At 50.5% G+C, this 14,357-nt stretch overlaps 1 protein-coding gene across 1 annotated transcript in view; it reads left to right on the top strand.

The window, feature by feature from the left end:
- The window catches only part of MSH4 (mutS homolog 4), a 66,605-nt gene that overhangs the window by 2,551 nt on the left and 49,697 nt on the right, over positions 1-14,357 (top strand). Inside the window, 2 exon segments of the mRNA XM_056814905.1 lie at positions 3,013-3,195; positions 6,798-6,961. Coding sequence (XP_056670883.1) covers positions 3,013-3,195; positions 6,798-6,961 — 347 coding nt within the window.

The following is a 14,357-nucleotide window of genomic DNA, read 5'->3' as shown; positions in this document are numbered from 1 at the left end:
TCAAATTGAACATAATCCACGTTCTTCATTGCATATCTTGTAATGCTCTCTGTCTCGTTTGGTGATCGAATCTTCCCGTCTCCATAGATCTGCTAGGTGAACGATTCAGTGTTCCCCAGATTTACTTATGGTACCACTATATCTAAATCATATTGGTATATAGGAACCAGCAGAACCTTTTGTATTTGATGGCAGAGGCAAGAGGTAACCCTGGAGTGTATTGAATAAGGGGGTGATGTGATTGGACCTCAGCGTAAGGGAAATCATAGAGGATGGGCTGTCATAGGGAGAGACTTGACAAGGCAGGCAGCCCCCCCAACTTGTGGTAGATGCATCAGCATCTTCTCCCCCCTCAGCTTTTTCAGACCTCTTTGCTTACCTTTGCAAGTTCCCTGACAAATAGACCCCTCTTGTAAACGTAGGTTTTTACTGCTGTCTTCCCTTGTTACAGTCCATCCTGTCTAGAGCTTGTGTGTGTGCCCGTGGTTGCGTGCGTGTCATCTCCATCGTCAGGCTATGAGCTCCTTAAAAACAAACCATGTTTGGTTTTTATTGGCGTTCTTACAGCTTCACACTGCCCGAAGCGCTGGAAGTGATTCACAAATGTTTTGGGACTGACTGAACTCTCCCTGCTGGGAGAATTATTCCTTATTATGAGAAAGGATTTTTAAAAGAAAGAAAAAACACCAGCAAAACTAAGCACACATCAAAAAGATCCTGACATCGTATTTAGTGATCCCCACCCATAGACTCCTGCCCCCCCCCCCCCCGGAGGCATCTTCTTGTATCTCGTTTGGGGTCGAGCACCCATGCCTCCCTCAGTATTCTCCTCTCTCTTCCAGAGGGCCCTTCCACAGAGCAATCTTTTTAAAGGCAAAAGGGGGGGGGGGGGATCAGCATAGCTCATCAAAACAGATGTGGCAATGTGAGCCATGCGCCAGAGGCATTGGGAGGAAAGGTTTCTCTCCTTTCCTCTTGGGGGCCAGGCTTGTTCTTGGTAATTTTGCACTCCCCCACTCATCTGAGCAGGACATCGCCGACTTGTCATTCTCTTCTGCCTCTTGGATGATGGTTTTGGTGACTCAATTGGTCCTTCTCTTCATGGAGAGATAAGTCATTGTCTTGTGACCAAAATATATACACTGGCTGCTTCATGCACAGCTCCCCCGACTCCCCATGATGACTGACATGCTCATCCTCATTTTGTTTTAAATTCTCACCTTCTGCCTCGGAATCAATACTGTGTATCCGCTCCAAGGCAGAAGAGGTCAGGGCTAGGCCATGGGGGTCAAGGGACTTGCCCAGGGTCACCCAGCTGGGAAGGGTCTGAGGTCAGATTGGAACCCAGGACCTCCCATCCAGGCCTGGTTCTCCATCCACTGAGCTAGCCAGCTGCCCCCTCATCCTCATCTCTTGAACTGTTGGGTGCAGTCCGTCGCGCTATGCCACTTGTTTTTTGTGATTTTGTTCCCGTGAGCTTGATATAATAAAGACTATTCTGAGCATAAACCAGTTTTGGTTTGTTAATGCGCGACGACACCTCGTGAGCTAACCTTCCTGAGGGCCCCTTCCACAAGCAAACCAGTCTTTGTCCGTGTCGAGCTTTGGGTCGTGCTGTGTCTCCTCTCTGCCGTAGGCCTGCGGACGGAGGAGGCAGGGCTTCCCGAACACTGGCCTGGCCAGCCCATAGGACAGGCCAAGCCGTGGCCCAAGGCTGCAGACCTTTCCAAGAGCGATCATAGTAGGTCGTGTATGAAGCTGTAAGGCCCTTTGGCGTAGGGCCATTTCTTTCTCTGTGTTCCTGACGGGGAGCAGAAAGGAGGTCTGGGGAACACACGTTTGACAAGTACACGCTAGGAGAAGGTTGTCAAAGCTCCCCCTAATGCCGTCAGGCCGTGGGAAGCCTGAGTTTGGACGCCCTCTCCGGAGCAAGCGTAAACAATGGGAGGAGTTGGGCCTCCCCCTCCCCGTTTTGTTGGGTGGCTTTGCTTGGCCCAGTGCTTTGGGGGAGCAGGTGTGACATGGGTTGAGTCATCGCAGAAATGACCAGGAAAGGCCCAACCCGAAGAGCCTGCCACATCTTTTACGGATCACAATCCCCCCTTAATCACGTGCTCGTGTCGCCCACACCACAGTCGCCGTTATTCTTGGGCTCGTTCTCTATCCTTGGAGAGGTCTCCGTGGCTCCCTCTTTTAGTAGCCAGATTCTGTTAAAAAGGAAAAAGCAGCAGAGTGCCTGGTACCCCAGGCACAGCAGTACACAGGCATTCTCCCTGGCAGGCGTACGTTATGCAGAAAAGAGGTTTTCGTGTTCTTGCGGAGAAGGCTGCCTTTTCGTGGACCCGAGCGCAGAGAGCTGATGGGGAAAAGGGCCCTTGGCAAAGCAGGAGGTCACGTGGGGTTTCTCTGGCTTGATTGACGTGACTCAGTTTTAGGCCATTTGTCTCCTGCTTTTCTGTGTTCCGGCCTCGGAAACGCTTTCCGTTTTCTGACTGGAGAGGCCGATTCTTATGGACTTTGGAGAGATGATGAGAGAGATCTGCGAGTATGCAGCCAAGTCGTGGGATCGGAGAGGAAGCTTCCCAAATCCCTTTCAGACTTCAGATGAGGGGCATCAAACGGTGCTGAACGTGATTTGTCCACCCGAAGGAATTCATTATGATGTCCTTGTTTTCCTTTTAGAGCCAGGGAGGCGGTGGTGGTCCGTGTTTCCTTTTTGAAGAGGACCTCCGGTCTCGTCCCAAGGTGTAGACGTTACACGGACAGAACCCTGGGCCCGGACACTAGTGTGACCCTGTGAAACGGGGATAATCATACTCACACCTACTTTCCAGTGTGGTTGCGAGAATGCATGAAGATGTTTTTATGTGCTTTGCCCGCTGTAAAATGCTACGTAAATATTAGCTCTCATTCGACTAGGGCACATAATCTGTCGTTCTTAAATGCCACATCTCTAAAAGACCTTGATGGATGCATTAAGCTGTTTGTTCACATTTTATTTTTCCTCCTTAGATTCCTACTCTGGGGACAAGAGTTCTTTTGCAGAGCACGTCAGTGCATTGAATTTCACCTCTGTTGCAAGTTCGTCGTCGGCAAGAGAGAGCGGTTTTGCTCCACTAGGAAAGACGCCATCGGCCTTTGGAAAGCCTCCCAGATCAGGCTGTGGAAGCAGGACGCCACAAGTGGCATATTCAGGTAACGAGCGTGCGTGCTGTGAAACGACTTTTGTTCCTGGTGGCTCCCAAACATCCAGCGCCAATAGTTGTCCCAGAGGCTGAATGGAGGACTTGTTAGCTAGGAAACGAGAATCCCCGGACCTTTCTTCAGACTGTCCAGAAGCTCAGTGTTTCCTCTGGGCACAGATAAGGAGCTCCCTGTTACTGCTGCTCCAGCCGAGGCTTGCTGGGCCCCAGCCCCTAGGCTAGAGGATCTCTCGGGCCCTTACAGCTTCGGATTCGGTGATCCATTTGAATCTTCATAGTCTATTCTGTAAGCACTCTGGGCAGGGGGTTGAGGGGCTCCTAGAACTTTGGTTACCTTCCCATAAACCATTAGTCATGCCCCAGTGACACATTTTCCAAAGCATGCCTCCTCCTTTCTTTCATCAAAGGAAAACCACTTGGCTGCTTTGTTTTTTGGTTTTGGGGAAAGCAAGTTCCCAAGCAGCAAACTATTTAAGATCCTCCTTATGCTCCTCCTTCAGGGACAAAAGTTACGCAGCCAAAAAGGAGAGCTTTGCGCTCTATAGAAGGGCAGCTCCAACTTTGTATTGCCATTCAGCAGGCCTAGGAAAAGTAGATGCATGAGGTAGAACCAGGGCCTTGTTGCCCATTGGGAAGTAGGCCGGCCTCACGCTGGGAGAGCTGATTTGCCTTTTTGTAGATGGTGAGCACAGTTTGGGGAACAAAGAGGAAGTCCCAGGATCTTAGAAGGGACCCTGCCGGAAGAAGTCCCACCTGGCAAATGGTTGGGCAGCCATTGCTCAGAAATCACAATGGAGGGGGAGCCGGTGCCTGCTGAATCCCTCGGAATAAGAGGAACAGACGGGCACTGGAGGGCCTCCGTGCGCCAGGCACTGTGCTAAGCCCCAGGGCTACCAAGAAAGGAGCGAAGCCGGACAACCTCAGGACACTCAGGGTAACCCCAACTGCCTGGCCTTAAAGGAGAAACTGAGTCTTCAGAGAAAATCGGGATTCCAGTAAGTGGCAGTGAGGCTGGGGAAGCCTCCTGGCAGGAGGACAGACGCCCCAAGTCAGAGCACCTCAGTCAGACGGCCACTGGCCTCACAGAGCTGACATTCCAATGGGGAAGACCGTTGGCAAACCCCTGGGGAGCCACGTAGAAAATAGCTGCCGAGTGGATGGAGAGTCATCGAGAAGGGAAGGCCTTGGTCCACGGGGACAGGAAAGGCTCCTGGATTAGGTGGGATTTCAGGTGACTCTTGGACGTAGTTGGAGAGCGAGGGCAGAGCCTTTGTGATGTGGGGGACAGCCCTTGCGAAGAAGGGGGATGGCGTGTTGTGGGCGAGGAGATAGAAGGGAGGCCAGGCGACGACAAGCTCCAGGGAAGGGGGACATGTTTGATCCTGGCGGGTACAGAGAGTCACTGGGGCACGGGGAGAGCAGTGACCGGGCCAGGCCTTTGCTCTAGAAGTCGTCCTGGCAGCCGAGTGGGCAGAGGAGGAGCGCCGTGAGGCAGAGAGGCTGGAGAGGTGAGGAGACCCCGCGCCACGGCTGTGGAGACACACTGGGAAGGTGGGAGCCTCCAGATTGGGCGGCAGATTAGAGGTGGGTGCAAGGAAGGGGCAGAAGACGAGCCCAGCGTGGGAAGGCTGGTGAGACAGAGGATCAGCCAGGCAGCAGCCATCAGGTGCTTCTGACGGCTTCCTGCGTGCCAAACACCAGGCTGGTCCTGGTGGGGCCCAAAGGATGGGAAGTACAGTTCCTCTCTAATGACCAACAGCCAAGGATGAGCCCCGATGGACGAGGGGTTGTGAAGGGCCTTAACCTGGGCGTCTGAAGAGGGACGGTTCTTGGGGTCAGGGGACTCGGCCCCTTTGGGCCCGACGTTGGTGTGGGGCCCCTCCTCCGAGTTCTCTCGCTGTACTGTGTCCTGCACCACTGGCTGCCCCCCGGAAAGCACAGCCAGTTCCTTCCCTGATCCCCATAGGGCATGGCTTCTCGCTGCCCTTCCCAGAACCTGCGTGGGGCCCAGAACGGACCGCAGGCCCTCTGGGTGGTCCGATCGAGGGCCTAGGCCGGAGGGAAAGAGCCCCCGGTACTGGACGCTTCCTCTCTTTCGAAGTTTCAATCCCATTTCCTTTTTTGGCTGGCATAGTCCCCTGCTGACTCACACGCCACTTTCCAGGCACGGCAGGGTAGCCGTGCCTCCCTCCCAAATGGTACCCAACGAAGCCGGAATCAGACTGATGGCTCAGCTGACATCATTCCTTCACCATCACCCAGAGCATCCTCGGGAGGATCCCGAGACCCAAGAGGTCAGACAGCGGCTTGAAGATCGTATCAGCAGCGGCAGACGGAAGACTAAACCCAGTCTGATGAGTGTGGCAGGACGAGCAACGGGATTGTAAATTAGACCTTTTTACACTTGCACGCACGGCAGACGGAAGGCTAAACCCAGTCTGATGAGTGTGGCAGGACAAGCGACGAGATTGTAAATTAGACCTTTTTACACTTGCACGCACGGCAGACGGAAGACTAAACCCAGTCTGATGAGTGTGGCAGGACGAGCAACGGGATTATAAATTAGATCTTTTTACACTTGCACGCACAGCAGATGGAAGACTAAACCCAGTCTGATGAGTGTGGCAGGACGAGCAACGGGATTATAAATTAGACCTTTTTACACTTGCACGCACGGCAGACAGAAGACTAAACCCAGTCTGATGAGTGTGGCAGGACAAGCGACGAGATTGTAAATTAGACCTTTTTACACTTGCACGCACGGCAGACGGAAGACTAAACCCAGTCTGATGAGTGTGGCAGGACGAGCAACGGGATTATAAATTAGATCTTTTTACACTTGCACGCACAGCAGATGGAAGACTAAACCCAGTCTGATGAGTGTGGCAGGACGAGCAACGGGATTATAAATTAGACCTTTTTACACTTGCACGCACGGCAGACGGAAGACTAAACCCAGTCTGATGAGTGTGGCAGGACGAGCAACGGGATTATAAATTAGATCTTTTTACACTTGCACGCACAGCAGATGGAAGACTAAACCCATTCTGATGAGTGTGGCAGGACGAGCAACGGGATTATAAATTAGATCTTTTTACACTTGCACGCACAGCAGATGGAAGACTAAACCCAGTCTGATGAGTTATAAATTAGACCTTTTTACACTTGCACACACGGCAGACAGAAGACTAAACCCAGTCTGATGAGTGTGGCAGGACGAGCGACGAGATTGTAAATTAGACCTTTTTACACTTGCACGCACGGCACTCTAAAAGACTAAACCCAGTCTGATGAGTGTGGCAGGACGAGTGACGAGATTGTAAATTAGACCTTTTTACACTTGCACGCACGCGTGTCCTTTTCCTCCTGAAGGTGGTTTTGGGGTCAAAACAGAACAAATCATGGTTTGTTCGAATCTGCCCTTCCTAGTAGCTTCCGATGCCCACATTTAAAAGGGTTGGAAAACAGATAAAAGGGAAGAGAAGACAAAGATCGATGGGGTGGGGGCTGCGGGGACAGGCTGATTGATAAGAAGGGGCAGAAAATGGATGGGAAAGTTGTGGTTCTGATCCCCGTCTTTGCTCCCTGGAACAGCGACGCCCTCGTCGGCCGTGTCTGGCCAGGCCGGGGCCTCTGTGCTGGTGGCCATCGTGGAAGGCAGAGGCCTGGCCCGAGGAGAGATCGGCATGGCCAGCCTCGACGTGAGAAGTCCTCAGATCCTGTTATCGCAGTTCCCCGACAACACGACCTACACCAAGGTGAGCTCTCGCCCTCTTGGGGTGGGGCGCCGCTTTCTTGGGGACTGCCTGTGCTCAGTGCGGAGGATCGTTCTCGAGTTCTGGCCTCGTGGACCAGTTTTCATTTGGGTTCAGAATCTGATTTTGTCGGGGCGCTGAGGTCTCCGTGGATGGAGAGCCAGGCCTGGGGGGGGGGGGGTGTCGCTGCAGCACGGCCCCTTCTCGCAAGCGTACGTCGTGGCTGCTGCACGTCAGTGTTCTGTCAGGTGGAAGTTAGCATGCTTTGAGAAGGCCTGCCGCGTGCGGATGGGGGCCTGGGGACGAAAGACCAGGAGATGAGGGGGCCCGATGGGGAGGCAAAAGCATCGAGTGGGCTCTCCCAACCGGCCTCTGCCCTCAGGAAGCCCACGTGCTAAAGAGAGCACGAGCGAGGGCGCAGCTGCCCGGCTGCCTCGTAGCCACCTCTGGGGCCAGCTGGTGGAGCCAAGGGCTCTGCGTCTGCAGTCGCTGGGATGGCGAAGGAGGCCAGGGCTGAGGACGGCCACCCTTTCTCCCCACGTCTGCTCCATGGCGGGGCGACCCAGCCATTTGTGGGGCCTCAGACCCGTTCGCCTTTGTTCCTCGTGCCCCCTTCTGCATCCTCTGATCAGCTCTCCGAGTCTGACCCAGCACCAAGCGGGTTGCTTTTTATCCTCCCCTTCGGTGTCAGAGGCGGTCCCAAGTACGGGCTCCGAGGCAGACGGGTGAGCAGTCAGGGTTCGGTGGCTTGCCCGGGTCCCCCAGCTAGAAAGTGTCTGTGGCCAGACTGGAATCCAGGACTTCCCAACGGGGTCCCTGATTATAGGCATCCACCTGTAGCTCTGACACTGCCCGGCCCTTTTCTTCCATTACATCCCTTCCTATTCTTGCCCTCTTGATCTTCCATTTAAATGTGGGTATTCTTTTCTTCTAGTTCTGGCAAGTCATCCTTTGGTAGTTTGCCTGGAATGGCACTGAATTGAGGTCGTGCTGTCACTGGCGTTCCATGGGCTCGGCCGGCCCCGGAGCGTCTCTGAGCAGAGAGAGGGCTGCCCCACTGTCTGTCCAGCCCATGTGGGTCTGGATGGCGGCCTCCCCGGCCATTCTCTTCCTCTTGTATTTCACGGACACGTGCATCGGGGTGGGCTCCTTTTACATCCGCCCCTTGGCCAAAGCTGACCATCATTTCAGTTAGTCTGGTGGTCCGCTGTCTGGGTCTCTGCTGTCTCCTTCCTGCCACTGGTCGTGTCTTTCTTGTCTTATTGCTACAGCTGGCATTCCTAGAACCATATCGCAGAGCAACGGTGAGCATGGACGCCTTTGCTTTGCCATACCACGCGTGGACCCTTGGTGTGGGTCGCCTATGACTTCTTTTCCCACTTTGCGAGCTTCCAACTGCACAGCACGGGCCAGTGCTCGCCTCGTTCTGATTTCTCCATTCTGCTCTTTTCCCTGGCCCCAGGTTGGCCAAAGGTTTTTCAGTTTCGTTTGTTTTTTCAGAGAAGCAGATTTTAGTTTTGTTGATCATTTATGTCCTCTTTTGACATCTCATTTTTCTTTCCTAATTTTCAGGGTCTCTTCTTTTGGATTTGCTTGTCAGCTTTTCAGGTTTAAAAATCCACATTCCTTTCGTTGATCCTTTTATGTTTTGCTCTCACGTTTTGGGGACAATCTTTCCCCCGAGGACTGCCCAAGTGGCCTTCCCGACTCTCGAGCAGGCCGTTTTGTTCTCCTCATTTTCTTCCACATCGTTGTTCGTTGTTTCTATGATCTGTCATCTGCGGTTCCCCTTATTTGGGAATTCCTTTTCCAGCCTCCCTTGGGGTCTGGGTCTTTTGTTTGTGGGCCCTAAGTGCATCCCTCGTCTTCTTGTGCTCCAGTCTGGAATGGATGGATGGACTGCTTCTCCCTGCTTACATTTCTTTGCAGTCTTTCTGGGGGCTCATCCAATACATGGCCAGTTTTGGTAAAAGGTTCACCTGGCATTGAGAAATAGGTCTCTCATCTCTAGTTTCTCCAGGAAATGTCCATTCTCTAGTCTCCCTTTTGTCTGTCTTTCTGACAGCTTTGCCCAGTACTGAGAGGGACGCCCGCTGTCCATGGTCCATGCTTTCTTGTCATTCTCTTCTCAGGAGACCCTTAGGAATGCAGGAGCATTTACATGATGTGTGCATGCTCTTGTCCTCTGGACCTCAGCACCACCCGTGAGATCCTACTGAGGAAGAAGAGAGTCAGGGAAGGCATGGAGGCTGACCGACTCCCCAGGCCTGTCCGCCTCCCGGCAGCCCTCCAGATTTCCTTCCTTTGTATTTGAAGGTCTTTTCCTGGTTCCTCATCGTTCCATCTAACCACAGCGTGGTTTGGAATTTCATTCTTCCCCGTGCAGGGTTATGAGTGCTTCAGGTTGGCATTTTGTTTTCTGGCTTTGGCAGGTCTGGACAGTTTTCCTGTATTATTTCTCATGCCATGGTGTCCAGGGGTTTTGTTTTTAAAGAACGAACGTAGCGTTCTTAAGTTCTGTCTATGCATGCTGTTTTCAAGTTCAGGTTCAGTTATTTAACAATATTCCTGGGAGCAGCAGGGGGACTCAGTGGCTTGAGAGACAGACCTAGAGATGGGAGATCCTGGATTCCAATCTGTCTCGGGCATCTCCTGTGACCCTGGGCAAGTCACTTAACTTCCATTGCCCAGCCCTGACTGCTCTTCTGCCTTGGAACCAGTACACAGTATTGACTCTAAGACTCAGGAAGAGAAGGGTTAAAAAAAGACGTTAGCCTTTTCATTTCATCTCTGGGTGGTTCTTCACTTCTGCCTTATCTGCGTGTCCAAACGGTTCCTTTTCGTGTCTCTGTGAGCCTTCCCATTGATTCTGTTCTGTCAATTGTTTCTGCTGGTCGGCCATGAACTCGGATTTCATGATTCTTCTTGCCATGTTTCCGTGTTTCACTGGCAACAGGCAGGCTCCTTAAGCTCAGGGGCACGGATGCCTTTTCTTCCTCGGCTAATATTTGTTCCAAGCTGGCAGGACTTACTTATCGCCCTGGATGCCATCTTCCTGCCCATTGTTAATATCTTCCCTGTGATTGATCCACTTGTGCTCAAGAGTTTTACTGAGTTTCCTTCTTCAGTTCTTTGTTTGTTCAGTCAGGCTCGCTTTGAGTCCTCTGCTGTTCCCTTTCAGGCTTCTTCCCCACTGATGGGGATTGTCTCTGGTTCTAGACCTAAAAAGGGCTCAGCCTCTGCCTCCTCCTCCTTCTCCATTGGTGTAATCTGGGCGGGCTGGATGTTAGGCTGGGATGGAGCCCCCTAGGCCTGCAGTACTCCCAGGGTTCTTTAGCCTCTTGATGGAGAGCCAATAACCATTCCTGCTCTCCTGCACCTCTCCTCTAGCAGGACGGGCTCAGAAGCTCAGCAGAAGCTGAGCTTCGCGGCTGACTGCCACAGTTTACTGGGGGCTCAGACCCAAGTTGGGAGATGGGCGGGCAGAGGACTCCAGGCACCAAGTCCTCTTACCTGGGCCTGACAGGTGGGGCGGAGGAGATGGAGAGCCGGATGAGTAGCTTCCTCCATCCTAAGCCTTAAGTTTCCTGGGTCTGACCATGAGAAACAGCTAGGATCGCTTTCCCTTTTCTGCATAGTTCTTATTGGATAACTTTTGAGCGATTTGGAGGATAGGTTGGTCCTATTTGAGAGTTGTCTGCGCTTTTGAGTTTTTAAAAGTTTAGCAAGAAAGGTTCTCGTGTTTTTCAAATCGCTTTCTTCACCTAGTGCTACGAGAAATTATTTTTTATGTTTTTGTTATTTAGGTTGTCTATTACATCCATTATTTTCCTAGTGTAGAATAGGACCATATTTTCTCAAAGGAAATGTTTGGTATGATGTTATCATTCCCCATTTTTGTCAGTGATTTGTATAATATCGAGATTAATTCTTAATCGAATGTTTTATAAAATGCACTTGTAAATCGATCTGGTCTTGAGCTTTTTTCTTTGAATTTGGGTTAATTTTTGACTTGTTCAATTTCTCCTCCTGAGATTCATCTATTTAAAGTCATTAATTATTGATATTTTATATCTTTGAGTAAGTGTTTATACATTTAATTTCCAAATTTTGCTGACATGTAATTAGTGAAAATAGTTTTTAAAGATTTCTTTTATTTCCTCTTCATGTATTTTGAATTTTCCCTTTTTGTGTTTTCTAGTTTGGTAACTTGCTTTTCTTCTTTCCTTTAAAAAAAATCCCATATTAGATCATAGAATTTCTATTGTGTTAATTTTTTCAAAATAATCTTTATTTTTATTTGTCATGATAGTTTTGACTTTTCTTTTTTGTTCATTTCTTTGAATTTCAGAATTTTCTGATTTATTATTATTTCAGTTTTAAGTCACATGCTTGCTTGGTACATTCTTTCTCTCTCTTATTCATGGAATTGTCTGGAGATACACGTTTTCTTTTTAGTACTGTTTTGGCTTCCATCCAAAAGTTTTGGTGTGACATCTTATTATTGTCGTTTTTTCTATTGAAATGATCTATTTTTTCCTGTAATTTATTCTTTGCCTCAGCATTTTGATTGTTTTTTGAACCCTATTTTAATTTTAAAATGTCTCCCTAAGCTTGAATCCTTTCTTCAGAGACCTATTGCTGATCATAATTTTAATTGTAGTGTAGTTGATGAGAGATGTGTTTAACAGCATTGCTTTTCTGGAAAGGGTTCTGTCCTCTAACATGTCCGCAGTCTTGGTAAACATGTCATGCACATGTATGTTAAGTGTTAATATTGTTTTATTATCTGTGGTGACTTTTGAGGGTAATATAGTTTCCTGGTTTATCTTTTAAATATTTCAGTATCTCCTGTTGCTTGTCTGAAATCACCATTTAGCCTTGCTTTTTTGAATTTTCCTGAAACATGATCTGTTATGCTTTAGCCCTTCTTTAGAATCTCATATTAGTCATTAAGTTTGCAACATGTTTTCTGTAATCAACATATTGCTAGATTTTTCTTTCTGATCCATTTAGTGAACCCTCTCCTTTTCCTGATGAACTCAATCGCCTCTGGGTTGTGATTCTTAATTATGTATTTTCCTCTATCATATCATTTTAGACTTCTTCAATTGGCTTCTCTTTAAAAAGAATAAGGGATGGAGAAAGAAGGAATCATAAAGGCACTCAAAACCTATAACTGAAGTGGTCCATTCCTAGCTCTTTGTCTATTCCTCCCTCTGACTGTGGTCTCTAGTTCCCTCCCTCCCTCCCTCCCTTCGCTTCCTTCCTTTGCTTCCTCCCTTCCTCCCTCCCTCCCTCCCTTCGCTTCCTTCCTTTGCTCCCTCCCTTCCTCCCTCCCTCCCTTCGCTTCCTTCCTTCGCTTCCTCCCTTCCTCCCTTCCTCCCTTCCTCCCTCCCCTCCCTTCCTTCCTTCCTTCCTTCCTTCCTTCCTTCCTTCCTTCCTTCCTTCCTTCCTTCCTTCCTTCCTTCCTTCCTTCCTTCCTTCCTTCCTTCCTTCCTTCCTTCCTTCCTTCCTTCCTTCCTTCCTTCCTTCCCTCCTCCCTTCCTTCCTTCCCTCCTCCCTTCCTTCCTTCCTTCCTTCCTTCCTTCCTTCCTTCCTTCCTTCCTTCCTTCCTTCCTTCCTTCCTCCCTCCCTCCCTCCCTCCCTCCCTCCCTCCCTCCCTTCCTTCCTTCCTTCCTTCCTTCCTCCCTCCCTTCCTTCCTTCCTTCGCTCCCTCCCTCCCTTTGCTTCCTTCCTTCGCTTCCTCCCTTCCTCCCTTCTTTCCTTCCTTCCTTCGCTTCCTCCCTCCCTCCCTCCCTCCCTTCCTTCCTTCCTTCCTTCCTTCCTTCCTTCCTTCCTTCCTTCCTTCCTTCCTTCCTTCCTTCCTTCCTTCCTTCCTTCCTTCCTTCCTTCCTTCCCCCTTCCTCCCTTCCTTCCTCCCTTCCTTCCTTCGCTCCCTCCCTCCCTTTGCTTCCTTCCTTCGCTTCCTCCCTCCCTCCTTTCCTTCCTCCCTTCCTTCCTTCCTTCCTTCCTTCCTTCCTTCGCTTCCTCCCTTCCTTCCTTCCTTCCTTCCTTCCTTCCTTCCTTCCTTCACTCCCTCCCTCCCTTTGCTTCCTTCCTTCGCTTCCTCCCTCCCTCCTTTCCTTCCTTCCTTCTTTCCTTCCTTCCTTCCTTCCTTCCTTCCTTCCTTCCTTCCTTCCTTCCTTCCTTCCTTCCTTCCTTCCTTCCTTCCTTCCTTCCTTCCTTCCTTCCTTCCTTCCTTCCTTCCTTCCTTCCCTTCCTCCCTTCCTTCCTTCCTCCCTCCCTCCCTCCCTTCCTCCCTCCCTTCCTTCCTTCCTTCCTTCCTTCCTTCCTTCCTTCCTTCCTTCCTTCCTTCCTTCCTTCCTTCCTTCCTTCCTTCCTTCCTTCCTTCCTTCATCCCTCCCTCCCTCCCTCCCCCTTGTTTTGCTTGGGACTCCTCCTACTTCACCTGCATTATGTCTCTTATACTTTGCTCCCCCTTTCTTGGTTCCTACCTGGATGTATCTTCCTGGAGTATATTTGCACACTAAACTCTGTGCTTCATCTTCCATCTGGTTAGATGAGAGAGAGGTCAGGAGATGCTCCATCCTTTCTTCTTTTTATACACCTTGTTTATACAAAGTAGGAAGTTTCTCCCCTTTATTCTCATGTATTTTCTGGCGTATTCTCTCCCCCTCCCCCTGCCCTTTTCTGTCCTCTATTTAACCCTACCAAACAGAACCGAACCAGACCACGTTCTAACTCTTTCTGTGACTAGTGAAGTGATTAAGATTCTGAAGGGGAATTTATTTCTTCTCTTCCTGGTCGATGGTGATGACTTAATTACTGTCAAGCTCGTCCCCTTTCTTTTCCTGAGGGGACCCTTCTCCCCGCCGGCCGGCAGGATGGCTGGTGAGCTAATTCTTCTCGATTTAGAAGCCTTCGGCCTATTCCAAGATTTCCTCCTCTTTAAACTCGGAGCTGCCATGTCTTGTGGGGGGCTAATGGCGCTCCGTTGGCACCTTTATGCTCTCCTGTCGTTTGCTTGCAGTACTTTTGCTTTGACTTGGAAGCGCGGGGTTGGGCGCGCTTTCAGGCCCCTGGGCAGGTAACAGCCGAGTCTGTCCATTCGTTTTCTGGCTGTTTCTCCGAGATCTTCTTTTCCGATGTCCGGAGCGACGATGCTCGTGTTTCGGGGGGCTGCCCGCTGAAGCGGAAGGGGTGGCACAAGCCTGTGGGCCTCGGCAGGGAAGAAAGAAGCCCACTGGATCCCGAGTCGCCCGGAGGAGAGCGGGAGGCTCGTTGCTGGGGATCTGAAGGTGGCGGCTGTCCCTTGGAGACGAGCGAGCGAAAAAGAGCACGTCCAGGGATTTCAGGAGGCCCTATTTCAGCACCTCTGGAAGAAGGTCTGGCCGAG

This window comes from Monodelphis domestica, chromosome 2 (assembly GCF_027887165.1).
Source record: "Monodelphis domestica isolate mMonDom1 chromosome 2, mMonDom1.pri, whole genome shotgun sequence".
Classification (NCBI taxonomy): domain Eukaryota; kingdom Metazoa; phylum Chordata; class Mammalia; order Didelphimorphia; family Didelphidae; genus Monodelphis; species Monodelphis domestica.
This window is presented reverse-complemented; position numbering and strand designations above follow the sequence as displayed.